The sequence below is a fragment of the Mycteria americana genome, chromosome 21 (assembly GCF_035582795.1).
Source record: "Mycteria americana isolate JAX WOST 10 ecotype Jacksonville Zoo and Gardens chromosome 21, USCA_MyAme_1.0, whole genome shotgun sequence".
Taxonomy (NCBI): Eukaryota; Metazoa; Chordata; class Aves; order Ciconiiformes; family Ciconiidae; genus Mycteria; species Mycteria americana.
In genome coordinates, this window is record NC_134385.1 from 8,272,974 (window position 1) to 8,293,183 (window position 20,210).

The window sequence follows — 20,210 nt, forward strand, 5'->3', positions numbered from 1 at the left end:
TCTGAAGAGAGACCTCGCCAATGCCCAAGACACAAAAAGCAGCACAAAGGATTGCACTCATTTGAAGATGAGGGCACATAAGACAGCAAGTCCAAGTGAAAGGAGCTGGCTAACAGCAGTCAGGAGGAAGCAAAGCAGTATCTTCATGGAGGCAGCTACCCACAGGATCCAAGTGTATGGGGATGGCCATCAGGACAGATGGGAAGAGTCTGCAGAAAGGTCTCCAGAGGATTCTGCCAGGCACATGTGAATCTGTAGTATGCTCCATTTTGAATGCCTTTAAACAGTTGAGAATCTCTTAAAAAACTTACAATACACACACAAAGTAGGATTTTAAAAATCAAAACTCATGAGTTTGAGCTCATCCCACAGCTCTGAGGAGTTACACTCCTAACAGGTGCCCACGTCCTCCCAACCCATCCACGCTCCCCAAAGGCACAGCAACAAGCTCAGTTTTCAGGACAGACTCTGGCACACCTGCATCCACCCAGGCAGCATCCAGGGAAGAGACACCCCCTCCCCATCCTCTTGGGTACCACTCTGCAGGACTGTCACTGCAAAATTCAAGTCAGAACAGACTTTGGGATGACTGCAGACCTTTATCAGGGAAAGTGTTCATGCTGAAGAGCAGCAACATTTCAGTGGCCAGCATTCAATTCACACCCTTGCAACTGTATTTTTGAATAATTCCAAGAAAAAAACCCAGTAACTTGGGTAAAAATTTATTTTACATACAGACCATTGCAACTTAACCATTAATCAAGAGAAGTTATTTTTCCTTTACAGGAACTGACCACCTGGTCTGAGATTAACAGAAGTCTAAGCCTGAGAGCTGGGATTTTAGTTTGGAAATCAGGTCTTGGGGGAAGGGTCCTTCCAAGGACCACTCAGTTCAGTGAGGAGCTGCAGGACTTCAACTGCAGGTCAGCTGCACTGCACAGTGCTGGAAGCAGATTTCCAGAGTCAGTTCAGACCTTTCCAAAGCTGAACTTGCTGAGAAAGATGATGCCTGGAAAGGTACGGATGCATTTCAATATTTTGTTCAGCTCTCAAACTAGAAATGGAAGTGGTGAAACAGCACACTCTCTGTGAAGTACAAAACATCGAGTTACAGGGCAGCAGACAAACAGGACAGCAATAATGGCGGGGACCCTCCTAAGCCAAGTGTTCTACATGTAGCGGGTTCCTGGCTGAGTTGATACTATGGCCCTAGTTCAAATGGACAGAGTACAAAAAATACTTTGACCAATAATTAATTGTACTGGAAACAAACAGTCTACTAAAAAGCAATTCTTACTCTAGGTGCCAATGAGTCCTTAAAAGCAGGGAGGGGGACTGAGGAGCTGCACTTGGGCAGTGCTGCCAGGATCATTCACGCTGCTCCATTTTTACTTTGGGAGGTCTCAGGAAGGTCCTGTTTTTCTTTTCTTTCTTTCCCTTTGTATTTGCCTGGAAATTTCTCCAGCTGTCCACACGACCATCCCGACTTTCCTGGGAACAGAGAGGAAATGGAGAGTTAAGAAGTGCAAGAGCCAGAGAACAGGCAATACATACCAGTTTCAAGAGATGAATAGCAATTTCCCCCTTATCCAGCATGTAGCACCCTAGCAACCAGGACATGCAGGCACTGTGAAGAGCCAGAGCAGCAGACACAGCACAGTGGGACTACAAGAGAGCTTACAAACAGCAGTATAACCACTATGCTGGTTTCTTGTTTCAGAAGCAACCAGCCTGGGATGTGCAGTCCTGACTAGAGTCTACTGAATCCTCTGATGTGCAAAGAAAACAAGAAACCTCATCTCCAATGGATGTTCCTAATATGTCAGCCCAGAACGTGCCACTTCCTTACTGTGTAACACATCCTTGAGACAGCTCTCCTTGTGCTGCAGCTTGGAGGCATGGAGAAGAGAGAAGGGAAACGTACTGCTGTCTTCTCTTGCACTCCTTGCCCCAAGCTTCATCAGAAAGACACAATGAGAAAAGATCTCTGCTGTACTCTTTTCTCCTCTCCCTGGCCTACCTGCAAGCAGCAGAAACCCCTCAGGGGGGTGGGGGGCGAAGACTCCCCACAAAGCCAACCTATGATCCCTACAGGCTGAAGGTTTCACACAGTAGGACAGAACAAGTCCAGGGATAATCCACTTCACACTGTGGGATCCATACACTCAAGGCCCATCTGACCATAGCTGTGCCTGCAATACTGGTGCTGCACACAGGCTCTGGCTACAACAGCTGTCTGCTTCGCTCCCCTCCTTCCCTATGGCAGGATGGGGGAAGGCCAGGCACTAGCAGTGATCTGGATGATGGGGCAGAGTGCACCCTCAGCAGGTCTGCAGATGACACAAAACTGGGAAGCGCTGCTGACAGCCCAGAGGGTTGTGCTGCCATCCAGAGGGACCTTGGCAAGCTGGAGAAATGGGCTGACAGGAACCTCATGCGGTTCAACAAGGAGAAGTGCAAAGTCCTGCCCCTGGGGAAGAACAACCCCATGCACCAGCACATGCTGGGGACCACTCAGTTGGGAAGTAGCTTGGTAGAAAAGAACCTGGGGTCCTGGTGGACACCAGGTTGAACATGAGCCAGCAACGTGCCTTTGCTGCAAAGAAGGTGAATGCTGTCCTGGGCTGCATTAGGCAAAGTATGGCCAGCAGGTCAAGGGAGGCGATCCTTCCCCTCTGCACACCCCTGGAGTGCTGTGTGCAGTGCTGGGCTCCCCAGTACAGGAGAGACATGGACATACTGGAGAGAGTCCAACAAAGGGCCACACAGATGATTAAAGGACTGGAGTATCTCTCGTGTGAGGAATGGCTGAGACAGCTGGGACTGTTCAGCCTGGAGAAGACAAGGCTTAGGAGGGATCTCATCAATGTGTGCAAGTATCTGAAGTATGGTGGAAAGAAGACTGAGCCAGGCCCTTCTTGGTGATGTCCAGTACCAGGACCAGAGGCCATGGGCACAAACTGAAACACAGGAGGCTCTATCTAAACACCTGGAAACATGTTTCTTCCAAGCACTGGACCAGGTTGCTCAGAGACGTTGTGGAGTCTCCATTGCTGAGGATATTCAAAAGCCATCTGGACATGGTCCTGGGCAACTGGCTCTAAGGTGGCCCTGCCTGAGCAGGGGCATTGGACCAGATGGACCCCAGAGGTTCCTTCCAATCTCAACCATTCTGTGATTACACTTTTGCTAGGGATAAGGCTGTATGGCAACTTCTGTTCTAATCTTCTTGTTTCTTACAGTTTGGTGGTGGAAGCCATTCTTGAAATTAGTAAGAAGGTGAATTTTGAGGGTGGGAGAAAGTAGATGTTCCAACCTGCTCCTTCTAAAATACATCAAGATATAATTCAGCTCTGAAAGCAGCCTGTGAATAGCTTCTAGAAACAGCAGGCAACCACTTGGATGACACAGATATTCAGAAACACTGCAGAACATCCATGAGGGACATAACCTACAGGTTTTAGGGTAAAGAGACAGGATCAGAACTAGGATGCAGTATGCAGACAAGGACTGGAATCACCAGGAGCAGGAAAGCCCAGAAGAGCAATGCAGAGGTACAATGTGAGCACCTTTAAAGGTTGGGATTTTTGTGTTGGGTTTGTTTGGGTTTTTTTTCAATCTGAGACAGAACCACAATTGCAGAATATCAACTTTTTTTCCTTATGGTTTAAATATCATTCAAAGCAGCAAAACACATACTCATTTCAGATATATTTTAAAGGCAGCCACTGAATTAGTACACATACAGGAGCAGCCAAGAATTCATGTGTTATTTTGTCTCCATCACCCTCTCTCAATGATGGTCACTACCAGAAATAAGCTTCTTATTCTTGTGTATTCCAGTGATCCATTTGGGACATTAACACCTGGGTTTGATACTCTTTTCACATGGATTAAATGGTCACCAGCAGGGCTGGAGAAGACACCTGCGAGTGCAGAGGTTTACCTATCTATGAGTGGTTGAGGACATGCAGGTACTCAGAGCTGCAATATCAATAGTTCTGCAGCTCCCCCATTTGGGCCATCATTATCTGTTTGTAATACTTGCTCACACTTCCTCAGTTGCTAGGCTTTACTGCATCCCTACATCAATGACACCCAAATTCTGTAGCCATTCTGGCGTGAGAACACAGAACTTCTGCCAGCAGCAAGGCCAGTGACATACTTATTTACCTCTCTGGCATTACATGACAAAACCCACAGTGCACTCAACACAGCAGCATTATACAAGTTTTTCAAAATATCCAACTTCTTATATCCATGTTATATAGCACATGAACACAAACTCTCCCCAGCTGAGTCTTCAGAAACATCCTAATTGTCCACCTTCCACAAGATGCCAGTCCAGCTCATACACTTCTCTCCCACATACCCTCTTTTTTAAAGTCCTCTTGAACATAGACTGGGATCTGGCTTTGGATTCAATGAAAGATCTAGCTCATCTTTTCATGAGGTCCTGCACACAATCACTGACTTCTTTCCTAGTCCACACTAGTGGTTGAACAGCTGCCAGATTAAGTTTTACTGGTCACCAGTGACCTGGGCTAAGCAGCAATTCAAATTTCTGACTAGGGACAAGAATGAACTGCTGATAGAGCTGAAAAATACTACACCTTAATTTACCAGACCTATTTCTGGAAAGGTGATACCAAAGCCCTATTGGTGGGCTCTCCTCCCCACACAAGGACAAAACCCAGGCTTGTGCAGGATCTTTTACTAAGTGTCTACTTAAATTATCTTATAGCACCTGCAGATAAAAAGTCTCTCTTCTCCCTAGGGACATTCCCTGCAGCATGGCCAAGAACTGCATAGGCCCATCCTGTAAGTTAAGCTGCTGATTACCTCAAAGTTCTTCTGCCATTCTCGCTCTCGTTTAGCTTTCTCTTGTGCCTCAATTTCTTCTTCCCTCTGCCGCTTCCTGGAAGGGAAACCAGAAAGAAGTTATGAACCTACAAGCATCTACTTTAAAAAACCACAGTAATACTTTCAAAACATCTCAGAAAGCTCTTCTGATTTCTTGGCAGATTAAAGTGCTTATCAGAAGAAATAAATATGCACACCTAAGATAGCACAGCAAATAGAATTTTATTTCAAATCTGGAAGAGCAGTGAGCAGAGACGGTTTGGCACCACTGACATGTACTTAATCAGTGAGTCAGCTTCTCTTGCTCGGCAAAACAAGTTGGACTCCTTCATAACTCCAGTGATAAGTCTCTAAAACGGTTGAGAGTACACATTTTGAGAAGTTAATAAACACCTGAGCATGCAAGGTAAGAATCAAATTCCCCCCCTGCCAATTTTCATGTGTCATCGAAAGTAGTGCCCTGCAACCATCTCTCAGACTGCCTTCACTGACCAGTACAGAAACCCCGCTCTATGAAGTGCATCCACAGTGAGCACTCAGGCAACATGTGATCAAAACACCTAAAATAGTTCAGGATCACACATGCCACAGGGTATTTCTGGCACTTGATTAAAATTAAAAATCAATTATTTGCATGCTAACAACATGCAGAAATGTGTTACCATTTCACTGTTTTGGCTGGCCTCCGGGTATACACATGAGAGTGCATACCAAATATATCAATGTTTTAAATACAGAAGGGCAAGCATCCTGTTTGCACTTCTCAAGCACAGAGCTCTGTAACACACAGGTTGCCCAGAGAAGCGGTGGAATCTACATCACTGGAAGTCATCTTGACAGGACCCTTGTTAATCTAATCCAAGGCCCTGCTTTCAGCAGGAGGTTGGACCAGATGATCTCCAGAGGTCCATTCCAACTTAGACCTTTCTAAGACTCTATGGTTCCTTATCTTCTCTGAGGAAGCACAAGGGGGGAAAAGGAGCCTGAACTGCACAAGCAGGATGCTGCTCATACCTTTCATGCATTTCTTTAGCTTCTCTTTCTTTCCTCTTAATTTCCAGTTCAGCAAAGAGCTTCATTGTCTGTTTGTATACAGCTTGTTTGAACTGTAAAACACAAATCCGGTCTAAAATAATGCCCATTAACACAGTTAGAGAAGTCTATTTTACATAAGAATGTAAGAAGCATAAAAAGAACGTGAAGCATATGTATGCCCACGTAACCCCGTATCCTGCCTGAACAGTAGTCAATAGCAGCGGCACAGAAAAGGCTAAAAACAATGCTGATTAAATTCTAGCCCTGACACCAAGAAACAGCTACTTATTAGCCTCATATTAGTCTCATTTTCATTTGTATTCACAAAGCTGTGCCTAAACAGAACCATTAATTTCAAGCTCTCTTATTCTTCTGTTAAGTCTTGCATTGTTGCATTTTACAAAAAAAGGCAAAATGGTCACTGTTTAGATAGTAATTTGCCAGCAGATCTTCCTGATGTGTTGTAAAAGTCTAGCATTGGCTTTTCAGTAGCAAATATCAGTATTCTTAAGACAAACTTCATTATTAAAGAACAGCAACAGACTTCTGAAAATCAATGGAAAATAAGACAGTTATGGGGTTACTCTGGTGATATCAAGAGGAAAAAATCACATTGTAGGAAAAAAAAAAGGTGACGACAGTAAGACTAATTATGTCAGTGTTTGATAATCATCTATCATTCTGTTAAAGCCTCTAAAATCACTTGACTTTTCAGACTAGAAACCAGGTAAGAACTACTAAGTTATGTCATGCCTTTTTTAATAAAAGTGATTTGTTGCAGAACAGCACATCTATCCTCAAGTGCTACATGGAAGAAACAGCCAGAACAGCTCTTACTACAAAATGGCACTAAGAGCACATTTTAGACAGGCTGCAGTGGGTTCTATACATGCCTCTGCTGACAGCAAGAACACCGCAGTTCCAGCATTCAGAATACAACAAGAAATTCAATTCAAGAAAGACTGCATGATGCGCAAGCAATGAAGACTTACTCCAAGAAAAGAACTGGGTATTTTGAATATATAATCTCATTATATATTCACTCTTTACACTACAGTTAACTATCTTCTAAAATATATGGGTATTACCCAACGCATGGTACTCTACAGTGGCTTATCAGAATTTGTTCTTCTGTAAGTGCAAGGATTTACAACACTCTAACAAGTCTAATAAATACTTTCGTACTGGTTTTGACTCTTAATTCCACAAAACACATTTTTTACTCCACAGTTTCTCTGAACAGTATATGACTTACAACTTCAGGATCATCCTCTTCTACAGTGGGAGGTTTTCCATCCTTCTTCAACTGCTTCTTTTTTTCTTTCACCTAAAGATTAAGAACAAAAGTAAGAGCCTAAAAAGTTGTATAGGGCTTACATAATTGTATCCAAGTAGTTCTGCATTCCTGTTCCACTGTGGGAGAAGAACTCTGGGTGACAGTAAGTTCTTGATTTGGATCGATGTTTCATTTTAGACCAAAACCTCCTGGTCCTAGGTCCAGATAAACACATACAAGATCACTATTCACATGAACTGTAGTAATTAAAAATACTATGTTAGATACTATTCATCCAACACAATCCCTTTGTTGTTTTTTTTCGGTTATTTTTAAGATAAGTTCATATCCAATATACACCATCCAAACCAGCAGAAAGTTTATTTTGCTTTGTAATATTCAAAAGACTAACAACAACAAGCAGAACATAAAGTGTTCCTTGGTTTAGAGTATCTGAGTTCTCCCACATCATCTGCTTTCTCAAGCTTGTTATGTTTTAGTCCACCCACATCACTCGACTAACTTCTTGGCCAATGCAATCCAAGCTCCTTTTCTTATCTTATAGGTCATTTTCCCCCAAAACTTCCCAGTCTCCTGCTGTCACCACCTATTTTCTTCCACCTACACACATTTGAACCGCACCATTCATTCACAGACTTGAAAAAAATATTTAGGTCAGATCATGTGGTCTGACCCAATTATTTTAAGTACTGAATTTCACTGAATTATCTTGCACTGAGCTCAACAGCAGCCTTGGACAAAGCACATTCGTTCATACCTTGAGGAGCTCAGAGTCCACCTGCACTCATGAGGTTTGCTCAGCTCACTTTTTAATGACCCAAACATGCAGCAGGTGTACCAAAAAGCAAATTACAAAGGACTGATGACCACTCACTCCCAGCCCTGGATGTTCCTATGGGATACTTACAGTGTGTTCCACATATTCTTTTCCTGCCTGTATCACATCCAAGGCCCTCTTCTTTTGCTCCTGATCTAGCAGCAACTTGTACGCTTTATCTACAGCTAACAAAAAGCATCAACATTAATAGCACCAGTAGTCATATTCACAAAGCATCACAAGGTTGCTACTTGTTGACCATAAAAATTTTGCTTCATAGAATTTGGGGGGGTTTGTTTGGTTGGTTTTTGGGGTTTTTTTTTTGATACATCTAGGTAAGTGATATCATGATTAGTCAAATGAGATTTGGGGTACAGTAATGGCAGAAACTGTCAGAGACCTTTTGGAGTCAGCAGGGTGAAAGCGTCAGTCCTACCAAGTGATTTAGTTATAGGGCATGAGGTAAGTTTAAGGTGCGTAATGCCTCACCATAGTGCAAAGCATACACCTAAAACCATCACACTACTTCTGTCATATGGTCTTTGAATAAAATCTAATGTGCAGATTAAACAGCTTTTCTTAAACAATCTCAAAACCCCACACGGGCTTGTTTGGTCCCGCTGCAGACTGGCAACGTGGATACCGCCATCTAGTGAAAGTCTCTGCTGAAATGCCACCCACACATCTCCCTCATCTGAAGGCCTCTTACAGCAGTTCTTCTGTCTCAGTGGGGCCTCCACCCCTAATAAACATTTAAACCAGCTACAGAAAAATAGCAGGCCAAGTAATATCGTACACCAGCCCAGGGAAAAGGTGAGAGCGTTACCTTCAAAAGCCTTCTGGGCTCTATCTGCATCATCTTGATTTTTGTCTGGATGCACCAATATTGACAACTGCAAGAGAAAGGATCTTGCTATCAAGATTGTAAAAGATGAAGAATATTTCAGAGATTTTTGTGAGAGGAGGAGAATGGTCTCAGACAGAAGGAATCACAGGGGATCACATTCCTTTGTATACGGACAAATCATCTGACAACATTTCTCAGTATGCATCAGTAAAAGCTTGTAAATCAAATACAATACTTGTAATAAACAGGCTCTCTGAGAAAAGCTGCAGCTTGGGATGTACAGAATATAAACACCCTTCACCTGCAGTGCCCAGGGCTGATACAAACCTCTCGGTCACCCAAGTTTTGTATCCTTGGTCTTAAGAAGAAACAAACTTACAAAGATCATCCTCAACCGAAGTTTACCTTTTACTCAACAATGTCTCCCAAGAAGTTCTCCAGTATCCCTAAGGCTGTCAAAACATTTAACAGAATGGGTAAGCTTTTCCTTAGGCTCCTTTACTGAAAGTTAAGAAAACTCCTTCCTATACTCTCTATCCAGCAGAGAGAGGACATGGATTGCTACCATCTTTAGGGCAACCTTAAATGGGCTGGAAAGCACATGTTCTCCACCTTGCTCTTCCAGAGAAAGAGAAAGTTCTTTCAAACTTTCCCCACATGGCATTCTTTTTTTCAGACCTCTTATTTCTGCTGTTGCTGTATGGACTCTCTAGTTTATCTGCATCTTTCCTAGTATAATGTTCAAAACCAGTCACAGTGCAGCAACTGAAATTGCATCAGTGCCGAAGAATGTAAAATAATTACTTCCTGAACACATGGCACTTGCTAATTCACAGGAAAAAGGTTTGCCTCTGGTCCTAAACAGCAGCATGCTGCTGATTTACTCTGTGATTTGCTACAGCCAATGTTTTTTTCCTTCTGTTGGCTGTTCCACATTCTGTATTTAGGTGTTTGATTTCTTCAATACGCAATTCCATGCACTTATTTCACCACATTGACTTCAAAACATTTCCCTGTGGTATTCTATCAGCCTAAAGCTAGGACAGACCCAGTTTATTGATTCGCAGAACTGAGAAGTCAGCAACAGACTAAAAGGTTATCCTCCCACTTCCACATATAGAAGTAGCCCATATCCCATCACCAGCTTGGTAGGCATGTTCCTCTGTCAGCCAGCACAGCTTCCTGTCTAAAGACAGCTCTTGATGTTTACACTGCTAATTCAGGTGGGAGGCTACAGCCCCCCCAAATATTGTGTTTCTTTGCTGCATGCACTGATTAAATTCAAATTTCTGCTGCAGATCTGTCAGCAGAGTAAGTCTGGGGTAATGCTTCCTGCGTTGCACGGGGCAACACAGACAGGTCAGTGAGCAGGGCTGCTGCTGTTCCAGGTAACCAAGTCACCAAAAATGACCGCTAAAATTCTTAAAGAAACCTCACAGAAAATACACTTCTGGATCCAAGTCCATATATTTGAGAAAAATACCTTTTCTCAGTTCTTAATTTCTGACAAATTTTTTTCTTCCCTTTGAACTAAAGTTCAATAAGCTGATTATACATGGGCGTATCAGTTTGCAATAGCCTCATCACACACTTTACAGGCAAAGGAGCATACCATGCATGGACCAGGGACACTTCCGCAGCTCTCCTCTTGTTGATACAAAGATTGTTCTATGCATTTCTTCCCAAAATGGCTACTCCTCTACCCCGATACAGCTTTACCACCATTTTTCTTGTTCCCAAGCACAGCTGCACTATCTCTACAGAGCTTCTAGCTTCCTTCCAGAGGCTTCAAGTGCAAAAGCCAAATACCTGCCGGAATCTTTTCTTTATCTCTTCATCTGTGGCTTCAGGATCCATCTGCAGTACCTAAAAGAGACCATGAGAGCAGAGCAAGTTCAATGATACTCCCCATGTTTCAGGTTCTTGGCAACAAGCTCTAAATGCTTGGTTCACTGGCTTACAGACACAACACCAGAAAGCTCCCCCCAGCAGGGAGCTGCTTCAGCACATGAATTTTCACCTAGTAAACCAGAAACATTTTAAGAGACACCATGCTTGGGACATTCTACTTTTAGCAATGCTAGATTCTTCTGACTATGCCAGTGTCCCTTCCACACTCAAGCCTCATGTAGACAGCTGCCATCCCTAAATAGCCACAATTGGTCTAAACCTTCAACCAGTCCTGTAGCAATGCTGTTTAGCAGAAATGGAAGCATACGGTGGCTTTGGGACACCGCTGGATCATTCATAACTGGGAACTTTGGGCAGGAAAGATAGTACTTTGTAAGAATTTATTTGTTTTATCATTTTGAAAGAAGACAGAAGAGTTTTACTGTTTGATTTCCATGAATTAGCCCACTTGTCTACATACTGGTCTTTAGGAACGTGGCAGAGTTTAGGAGCTCTTTTGCGAATTAATTTACTGAACAAAAGTCCTAAGACAACAAGTGAGCCTACTCAATGCAAATGCATGCTGGTCTGACACTAAGGATCTGTAAATAAAAACCATTCTCTCACAGGAAAGCTACAGTCTACTTCTAAATGGCTTTCTTAATTTACTCTCCAAGTCAAGTTTACTCTCCAACTAAGATCTACACAGAACTGAACATTGTCAAGGTGAACCTGCCGATTGATCTGGCTGACCAGCCCTAAATTGAGACTACAAAAAGTACCTGAGGCTTTAAAAAGGCAGATGAAGATGGTATCAGGAAGGAATACACACGGGGAAACGCCAGCTCCCGAGAAACACCAGATTGTTTTATTTACTGTCTTCCTCAGGCTTTCATACTCATCAAGACTTTGTAACTGACTGCAACTGGAATCAAACTAGACAACGTGCAAGGGAATTATCCATTTTCCAAGGATTGCTCAGCGCGAGCAGTGAGAGTCCTTCTTGCATTCTACACACTACGCGAGTTCAGTGGGATGAACATCCAAAATAAAAGACAGAACTAGAAATGCCGAGTCAAGAATGCTCAGAACAGAACCTGACATGCATGCCACTTGTAGCTGTTATGTTCTCATTCAGAAAGTACCTGGCGTTAATCTCCCAAATCTTCTACTGCTGTTGCACAAGGGAAACATGTCAAACCAATACAGTTTGTGCTTGCCATAAAACAGTGAAAAAGAGAGCGAGCACATATACACCATCCTTCTGTCTTCTGTAAACATTCTGCACAGTAATCTACATCTAGAGAATTTTTTTCTTTCTTTGTGTTTGGTCTTTTTACTGAAATAAATGCCCAGTCAATCTGGAAGTTGGTATACCAAGTCAGAAGGGAGGATAAAACGTTCAAACTAACCTCAAAAGGGTTCAAGTTGAAATAGGAAGATCCAGGTCGGGTCAGCCTGTCAATTTGGTTTTTTGATGTTAAAACAGAGTCTCGTTTTTCAATTTGCTTTACCTGAAGAACAAGACAGACCCATATTAACTGACCATCACAATGTGCTTACCTGTTTTCCCGTGTGATTACTACACCAGTCATCATTGTCCCGTATTACAATTCACAATACCTCTTGCTCATCCCAAGCCTGTAGCTATTTTACTCAAGCACTAGCAGAGCACATTTTTTAGCGTTTTCTACAGCATGACAGTATTTTTAACATTACATTTTAAGTATAAAAAACCCTAGAAAGCACTTCTGCCTGTCTCTCCTATAGCTTGCTCAATAGCTGTGGCTCTTCCCCTCACTTTGCTCCTACACCAGCACTGTCATCGTGATTCCTTGGAAACCTACCACACTGTTGCTTTTTGCCCGCTGTTGGCGGGACAGCCCACTAAACACATTAAGTGACACCAGTGCAAGTATACAAGTCCACTTCATTCTGGCCACAGGTTATTTAGTTCAGTTCAGTTTACTTTTTGTTCTTTACAATATTAAGCCAAACCAAACCATGTATTTACATTTAACGTTCACCTTTATTTAAAGAAATAATCATCCACCAAACTGGCACTACCTTTCTGTGGGCCGGCTCAGGCAGTCACGTCCAAGCTGCGCACAAAGCAGCAGAGACTAGCACAAGGCTGAGGGAAAGGGGCCCCACGCACCTTCCGAAATGACAGTTTGTCCGCGAAAAGGCTAAGCGGTGGAGCACAGCGGAGGGTTACGTTCAGAGACCGCGGAGCACACAACTCCCACCGGGCTCACCCGAAGGAGCGAGATGGGGACTGAACGCTTGGCTCCTTCCCCCAGCCACAACAGGGGCTTTTCGGAGGGCGGGAGACTCCGCGGGGCCGGCGGCAGCGAGCCCGGGGAACGCCCGTCTCCCCGGGCCGAGCACGAACCCGCCGGCACCTGCCTCTCGCCCGCCCCCTGCCCAGCACCGCCATCGGCTTCGCCCGCCCCGCCCTCCCGCCCGCCAGCGGCTCGGGGCAGCCCCAGGGCCCGCCACGGCCGGGCTCGGGGCCCAGCGGGTTCCCCTCAGGGCGGCCGGGCCGGGCCAGGCGCCGCGCAGCCCGCCAGGCCCCGGCGCTGGGAGGGGAGGCCGCCGGCCGCCGGCCGCGGGCGAGCAGGGCCCGGGGGGCGGGACGGGGCCGCCCGCCGCCTCGGCGGCGCTGAGGCGTCGGTACCTCGTTGTAGAAGGTGAGGAACGCCTCCTCGGCGGCGCCCCCCGCCCCGGGCTCCCCCGCCGCCGCCATCGCCAGCACCACGTGACGCCGCGCGCGCCCACGTGAGCACGGCGCTGAGGCCGGCGGGGCGGGCGGCGCCCTCGGCACGTGACCGCCGCGTGCGCCATGGCAACTGACCCTGGCCCCGCCCCCCCGTCGTCCACCCTTTCCCCCGCTGCTAGGCGCCCCGCGGCCGAAGCCCGCGGGCGCGTCCTGAGGGGACGGGACAGCGCGGGACGGCCCGGCCCGGTGCCTCCCCGCCCGGGGGAGCTCCCGCTGGGCGGCGAGGCAGAGAAGCGCAGGCCGGGCGCAGTGGCCGGAGGGGGCGGGCGGCCGCGGGCCCCGGGCCGTACGGGCCCCAGCTGCCGCCGCCGCCGCCGCCCCGGCTGGAGGAGTAGGGGGGGTGGGGAGGAGGAGTGAAGGCTGCGCATGCGCGGGCCGTGACGCGCCGGGCTGGGCGCGGCCCCGCCCCTCGGGGTTGGGTCTCGTCCGCGCGGCGCTCCAAGGGCAGGCGGGCGATGGCGGCTGTGGCCGTCGCGGCGGCGCGGGGCGGCCTGCGCGGGGCCCTGCTGGCGCAGCAGCAGCGTTGGAGCTCGGGCTCGGGCGCCGACCAGGTGGGCGTGGGGGGCGGTGGTGTCCGTTCCGTCCCTCCCTCCCTTCCTTCCCTTCCTTCCTTCCTTCCCTTCCCCTCTTCTCTCCGCTCATCGCCGACTCTCCCCGCAGCTGGGCGAGCTGGGCAAAGGCGCCGGGAAGGGCGGCGGCGGCGGCGGCGCCATCCGCGAGGCGGGGGGCGCCTTCGGGAAGAAGCAGGCGGCTGAGGAGGAGCGGTACTTCAGGTGAGCGGGGTGCGGCGGGGCCTCCCGCAGAAGCAGCCTCCCCCCAGCCGGGTAACCGCCGCAGGGCCCAGCGAGGCGGCCTAGTGCTGGGCCTCTGCCAGCCTCGCCTGCAGCCGCCCCCTCCTGCGGCCAACCCCCGCCTCCGCGCCGCCTCCCGAGCCCCGCGCTGAAGGGTTGCGGCGAACCCCGGGTGTGCGGGTGCTGCACCTTGTGCCGTGCTTTCTTGCAGGGAGAAGGAGAGGGAGCAGCTCTCTGCCTTACGGAAACACCATGAGGAGGAGATCGATCATCACAAGAAAGAGATAGAGCGTCTGCAGAAAGAAATTGAGCGTCATAAGTATAAGATCAAGAAGCTTAAAGATGATGACTAAGCTGATGCTGTTGTTGAATGTGCACGGCCAACACTGATTGTGGTATAAAACAGCGCTGAAGACTGTATGGTTTGGCCAACATAATCCAAATTTGTCCAATTATACTGTGGTCTGCAACAATGTCAAATAAACTTCTCAGTCTCTCTTCTCTGCTCAGTAACTGTTTAATGAAAAAAAAAAAATCCGCTCTCTGGTTTTAAATATCATTGTTCTTCCAAAATAAGGATATACTCGAGTAGGCAGTCCTGCCTGGAGAAGGCAGAACTTCACTATTCTCTTTAGATTTATTTGAAAGAAATGACCGTTCACACTTCATGTGCTAACTTTACCGTTAAAGCTAGGGAAAAATGGTACCTGTGTAGAAACCCATTCCCACAGACAGAACTTTGTCTCAAGAAAACTGTCACTGTGGTGTAGGGGGGAGATGGGTCTCCACTGGACTAGCAGAGTATCTATAAAAAATAAGGTTCTTTTGTTGCACTTAGTGTTTAGTGCCATAAACTGAGAGGGAAAAATACTGTTCTAAGTCACAGGGATTTCACTTGTGCTGGTGCAAGTTCTTGGAGCAAGACAGCTGAGATCCTGACTTCTACATGAATGTTGTTTTCTGCAAAGACTTTAATTGCCCAATGATGGTTTTTTTCTGTCTCTAGTTCTCAATGTCCCTTATCTAAGTTGCTTTCCAAAGAAGGATGGATTAAGATTTATTTTATGCAGGTTCAGTCACTTTTGCAATTTTAATACAAGAAATCCATCATAAAGCATACGGCAAGTGACCTACTGAAATAGTGCGGCCTTGCTGCACTAAGCCCCGACGAGAAGGGGATTTTATGTAATAAGAATGGGCGGGTAAGAAAACAGCCTTTCCTTCCACACCTGCACTGCTGTGTCCATAAATCTACCTGAACAGGCTTAATTTCTGCTACTGGTAAAAGCTACCCTGTGTTACACCACAGTGCGAAGTGCTGCAGTGAAGCTGGACTGGGGGGAGAAGTGGCTGGAACTGCCCTGTCTGAAACTGCAGGAGGCAAATCGGAGCCTTTCATGTAGAAAGTGCTTTGACAAGGGTGTGCCTGGCTGGCTGAAGGTGTCCCAGTTTCTCCCATGTTAACCAGTACATCCCCAACCAGCTGTTTTCCCCTTGGGCCACTCCCTGTCACCTGAGGAGCACTGCAGCTAGTGGTACGTCTTGTCTGCAGAGTAAATGACAGCACTATCGCTCTAATGAAGAGTCCATGCCCTTAAAAACTCTTTGTTTAATGAAAGTGTCATCCATGTGGTCAGCCGTGGAAGAAAGAGGCTTTGCTGTGAAGTGTGTCATTGCCTGGCTTTGCTCAGTCTGTGGGAGATGGTGTTGCAGTGAGTTGTGCGGAGGTTGCGCATAGAGCTGTCTGGGGGATTTGTTCTTTTCAGTTGGGGCCGATTAACCTTAGCCAAAAATACCCATATCTCCCCTTCCCCACCTCCCGAGGAATATGAAACCCAGTGGGAAGAACTGTGTCATGAAAAGGAATATACTATTGACCGGTTTAGTTTTTACCCATTTAAAAATACAAATTTTTACCCATTTAAAAATCTTTCTCCTATTGTATCTGTCAGCTGGTTGGCTTCCCCCAAAAGCTGTGGAGTCACTAGTGAGATGTCCCCACTGAAGACCAATTTCTTGGCATCACAGCTACAGTGGACTATGGAATAGCTGAAACAAACATTAGGACCAATTTATATTCTGAAGGGAACAGATGAGGGCTTAAATTCATGGCTTTGTGATTTACTATGCATTTTTGTTCACCACTGAAATCTTAACTATGCCACATAAGCTCAGCCGCAGAGCCTCTGCCCAAGAGCCTGTAAGGGAGAGGGAATTTGCTGTGAGACTCTGTGAGAGTGTTGTGATTTGCACCGCTACCACCTACCATGCTGCCAGGAGAGGTGTTACAAATACTCTGAGGTCCCCCGGAGTTCAGGTGTGCAGTACAGTATCTTGCTACACTGCAGAGAGCTTTCTTGCCCACCAGTGCTCCCTGAAACCCATCTCCCTTTCCTCAAGTTTCAACTTTGCACAAGTTTCAGGGGGCCTCCTACACTGGTAGATGCACTGGGTCCCTTATCATGTGTCCATAAACCCATCCCATTTTCTGGAGAGGAAAGTCTAGTTAATTCACTGCTTTGCAGTCACCCTGAACTTCTATCAGGTTATGGCAATGGAAGTACACACGACAAGGACAGGCAGCTGCAGATCTTGACTGAGCAAGTGGTCTGGGGAGAGAAGCCCCTTTCAGCAGCGGTTTGACTGGCAAATGGTGATTATAAAGCCATGCCCACAGACGATGGCTGCTGGAGAAGCTGAATGGATTAATGATGCTGCTGTGTAAAGTGAATAGTCTCCCTCCTGCTTCCACCACTTCTCCCTTTCACTATCTCGGATGTGTTGGATTCACAGGGGAGTCATTCAGCCTGTTATCTCACCAGCCTGTATTTTTGTTCTGAGCGCAGTGAATCTTCTGCTAGGTTAGCAAGTTGAATGGCTTGTGGAGTCCAAAAGTGCCAAAATCACCACTAAGCAAATGCAAGAAGTACTGAGGAGGGAGGGGTGTGTGTGGTGGCAGCAGTCTTCTCCCATCTCTTGAAATTACCTTTGCTAAATTAGAAAGGTCTCTATTTTTATCCATCTGGCATGATACTTCATTTTGCAGCCATCCTCCTACCAGGGATTCTATTTGGCTGTGAACCTTAATGGCTTGGGTAGCATCTGTTCAATTTGTCCTCGTGATGAGGTTTCTCTACTGTAGTCTACCCACTGACCTCTTCTTCCAGGGAGTCCCAATAGCCTAAATCTCCCTGAAACCAGTTTGCTTTAGTTTAATGCCAGTGACACTTTGGCCATTCCTAGTTAACAGGCACTGTTTTATTTCCTTGGCAGTGCAAATATCTCTGCCTAGCAAAAGACCCCTCTCCTGAATTTGTCTCTAGAAATCACAAGCACCTCACCCACCCCATCTCCTGTACCAACTCCTTACCAGGGGCCATTCTGTGAGCAACTGAGCTCCTACAAGAGCTCCCAGCACCCCAGTCCTGGCCACAGCACCCTGTCCCTTTTCTTGCACTGGTTCTGGTGCTAATTAAAACCTTTTATATGCAGATTCAATTGCAGAAATGTCTTTCCCTCTTCCCTGGGCTTAGCAAGAAAAATGAGTTTGTGTAGCATCTGATCAGTAGCAAAGGTGGTTCAAGGTAAATGTTCGAGGAGGACCTCTGCCTTTTGGCAAGGGAGATGTTAAATCATATTGTTTTGTGTAGTTTAATTATCAGTGCATCTCTTCAGAAATGTTTTTTTCTTCTATTCAAGTTTGAACTGTCAGTCTCTGTAATAAGTTATCAAATGACATAGATGGATATTGCTTGTTACTGATTCTTATGATACAGCAGTAACTCATCACAGGTGAGTATACTGATCTGAGGTACTTTAATAAGGTTTTTCTTCCAAGTGGAGTGCAATATGGCAATAGCACCAGCCTGAAGGCTTGTAATGTGTTTTTTCTGCAGCTCCTTTGACAGTGCTTGTGATAAAAAAACATGAGACAGGTAAATGTGAAAGATGTCCAAGTCTGAGTTACAGACAGAACTCTTACCAGGAGTATTTCAGCTACAAGAAGGCGGAGGTGATTTCAGATGATTGCATTTGGTTTGATGGACGTTTCAGCAACAGGGTTTGGTATCCTGGAGTGCACTGCAATACACAGGGCTTCTGACAAATTATGTGAGCATTTGTGTGACTAGTGTAACCAGACGTAACCAAAATGATTAGTTCGTTCTTTTGTAACTAAGCAACATCGAGATAGGAACAGGGTAGACAATACTTTAATGTTGTGTTTGTACATCTATGGCTATGGATACGCTACTATGCCCAAAGACAACTGGACGAGGAGTAGCACGGACATGCTGCTATGTTCCCAGTACAGCCCCAGCCCATCTTGACAAGGAGTCGAGGGTAGTTAGAATAATTGGTTTGTGCTAAGGGTGCCAAATCATTGTTAGGGACCACGCACCATGAAAAAGGGAAGCAAGTTACCTAAGCAAGGTGGGATTGCGCATGTCCAGAAGAAGGGGTCAACTAAAGGACACACCTGTACAGCCACCAAGGACCACCAGAGACCCCCACAGAAGCCCCTCGGAGCTCAAGGACACATGCGTAATGACCATGCAAATATGATAATTAGTTCTGGGAAATAGAATGAATATGTATGGTCATTCCGGGAAATTTGATGCATATGTATGTAATTGGACAATATAAGTTTCGGCTGATGTAACCTGCGGTATGCACGCTAGGTGGAACGATCCCCCGTGCATCTGGCGCTGTAATAAAGAATGCCTGCTTCTTAATACTACATTGGTGTTAAGGAGTTTGATTCCTGATTTCGGTGACAGTTTTGGTGACCCAAGTGGGACTCTGCTTCTGAATTTCGATGGATCCAAGGAATCACAGGACCTCCAGCCAGCACCGAGGGATTCTTGGGGAGAACCTCCGATCCCCAGACCAAAGAATTCTGAGCAAGATCCCCTGGAACAAGGTAATAAGGCATTCTTCTAACGGGTAACAGAGCTCTAGGTAGGATGTGGGTTAGAGTCCCGCTAAAGCCTGCTCGTAAGGCGCGGCGAAAGCTACACAGGTTTGGGCTAAAGAGGTACCTCAGTTGGTAAGTCTCTGCTAGGCAAAAGCCTGTGGAGCGGGGCCCAAGGGGGAGTCTTCAGCGGGGGGGTTGAAGTCTCCAAGGTTGGGATTTCTGGCAGAGGGTTGGAATCCCAGAGGGAGCTCCAACAAAGGTTGGGGTCCCTCTGACTAGTGCCTGTGATAGTGCACAATCACAACCACTAGTCTTTTGGGAAATGGGTACATTTCCGAGTAAAAAACCCACCCCACAAAGAACACCTTTGGGATGTATTTTAAAACATTGGAAAGATCTGGGGGGTGATCCTTTGACTCAGAAACAATTAATTGAATATTGTAATTATTGGTGGCCAATGTATACATTGGAAGGTGGGGAGAGATGGCCAGAAAATAGTACATTGCAATATAATACCATCTTGCAATTAATGTTATTTTGCAAAAGGGAAGGTAAATGAAATTAAATACCTTATGAGGTATTTATTTATTTATTTTTGCTTTGAGAAATCATCCAGAGTGGCAAAAACAGTGTGGGATTATCCTGCAAGATTCTATGGTATTGGCTTTGGAAAAAAACAGGGAAGGAATAAGAGTTTAAGATGATGTTGCTCTACCTGTAGCACTGGGAAAAGGTGTTTGAAATGTGGAAAGGACAAGGAGGGAGAGCAGGAATAGGTAGGGGAAGGGGAAGAGGAGGACCACCAGAAGGAGCAGCACCTCTGTTTAGACCTCCCCAACTGGCAGAAGATCAGTGTGCTGTCTGTAAGGAGAGGGGGCATTGAAAAAGGGAATGTCTCAAAGTGAGAGAATTGGATCCTTTGCTACAGGCAATTAAGTTGATGACTCTGAATGACAAGGACTGAAGGAGACCA

At 46.2% G+C, this 20,210-nt stretch overlaps 2 protein-coding genes across 2 annotated transcripts; one reads left to right on the forward strand and one right to left on the reverse strand.

Annotated features, from left to right (window-relative positions):
• Nucleotides 1-709: 709 nt before the first annotated feature.
• DNAJC8 (DnaJ heat shock protein family (Hsp40) member C8) lies at nt 710-13,582 on the reverse strand. Its single transcript, XM_075522177.1, has 9 exons — nt 13,430-13,582; nt 12,162-12,263; nt 10,669-10,725; nt 8,839-8,905; nt 8,103-8,197; nt 7,154-7,225; nt 5,878-5,969; nt 4,843-4,918; nt 710-1,491 (listed from the first exon to the last, which is right to left on the reverse strand). Exons 1-9 carry the CDS (start codon nt 13,496-13,498, stop codon nt 1,369-1,371), a joined length of 753 nt encoding a protein of 250 aa, XP_075378292.1. The 5' UTR covers nt 13,499-13,582; the 3' UTR covers nt 710-1,368.
• A 346-nt stretch (nt 13,583-13,928) lies between these two features.
• On the forward strand, nt 13,929-14,820 carry ATP5IF1 (ATP synthase inhibitory factor subunit 1). The gene is made up of 3 exons (XM_075522178.1): nt 13,929-14,082; nt 14,192-14,304; nt 14,534-14,820. The coding sequence occupies exons 1-3, from the start codon at nt 13,987-13,989 to the stop codon at nt 14,673-14,675; spliced, it is 351 nt and encodes a 116-aa protein (XP_075378293.1). The 5' UTR covers nt 13,929-13,986; the 3' UTR covers nt 14,676-14,820.
• The last annotated feature ends 5,390 nt before the right edge of the window (nt 14,821-20,210 follow it).

What these genes read in the sequence shown, in the direction of transcription:
- DNAJC8 (XM_075522177.1), bottom strand. Translation starts at nt 13,498, where the DNA reads ATGGCGGCGGCGGGGGAGCCCGGGGCGGGGGGCGCCGCCGAGGAGGCG. An exon ending in TCAACTTGAACCCTTTTGAG is followed by an intron (nt 10,726 to 12,161) that starts GTTAGTTTGAAC and finishes GGTCTCTTTTAG; the next exon opens with GTACTGCAGATGGATCCTGA. An exon ending in AGCCCAGAAGGCTTTTGAAG is followed by an intron (nt 8,198 to 8,838) that starts GTAACGCTCTCA and finishes GCTTTTTGTTAG; the next exon opens with CTGTAGATAAAGCGTACAAG.
- ATP5IF1 (XM_075522178.1), top strand. Translation starts at nt 13,987, where the DNA reads ATGGCGGCTGTGGCCGTCGCGGCGGCGCGGGGCGGCCTGCGCGGGGCC. An exon ending in CGGGCTCGGGCGCCGACCAG is followed by an intron (nt 14,083 to 14,191) that starts GTGGGCGTGGGG and finishes CTCTCCCCGCAG; the next exon opens with CTGGGCGAGCTGGGCAAAGG. An exon ending in GAGGAGGAGCGGTACTTCAG is followed by an intron (nt 14,305 to 14,533) that starts GTGAGCGGGGTG and finishes GCTTTCTTGCAG; the next exon opens with GGAGAAGGAGAGGGAGCAGC.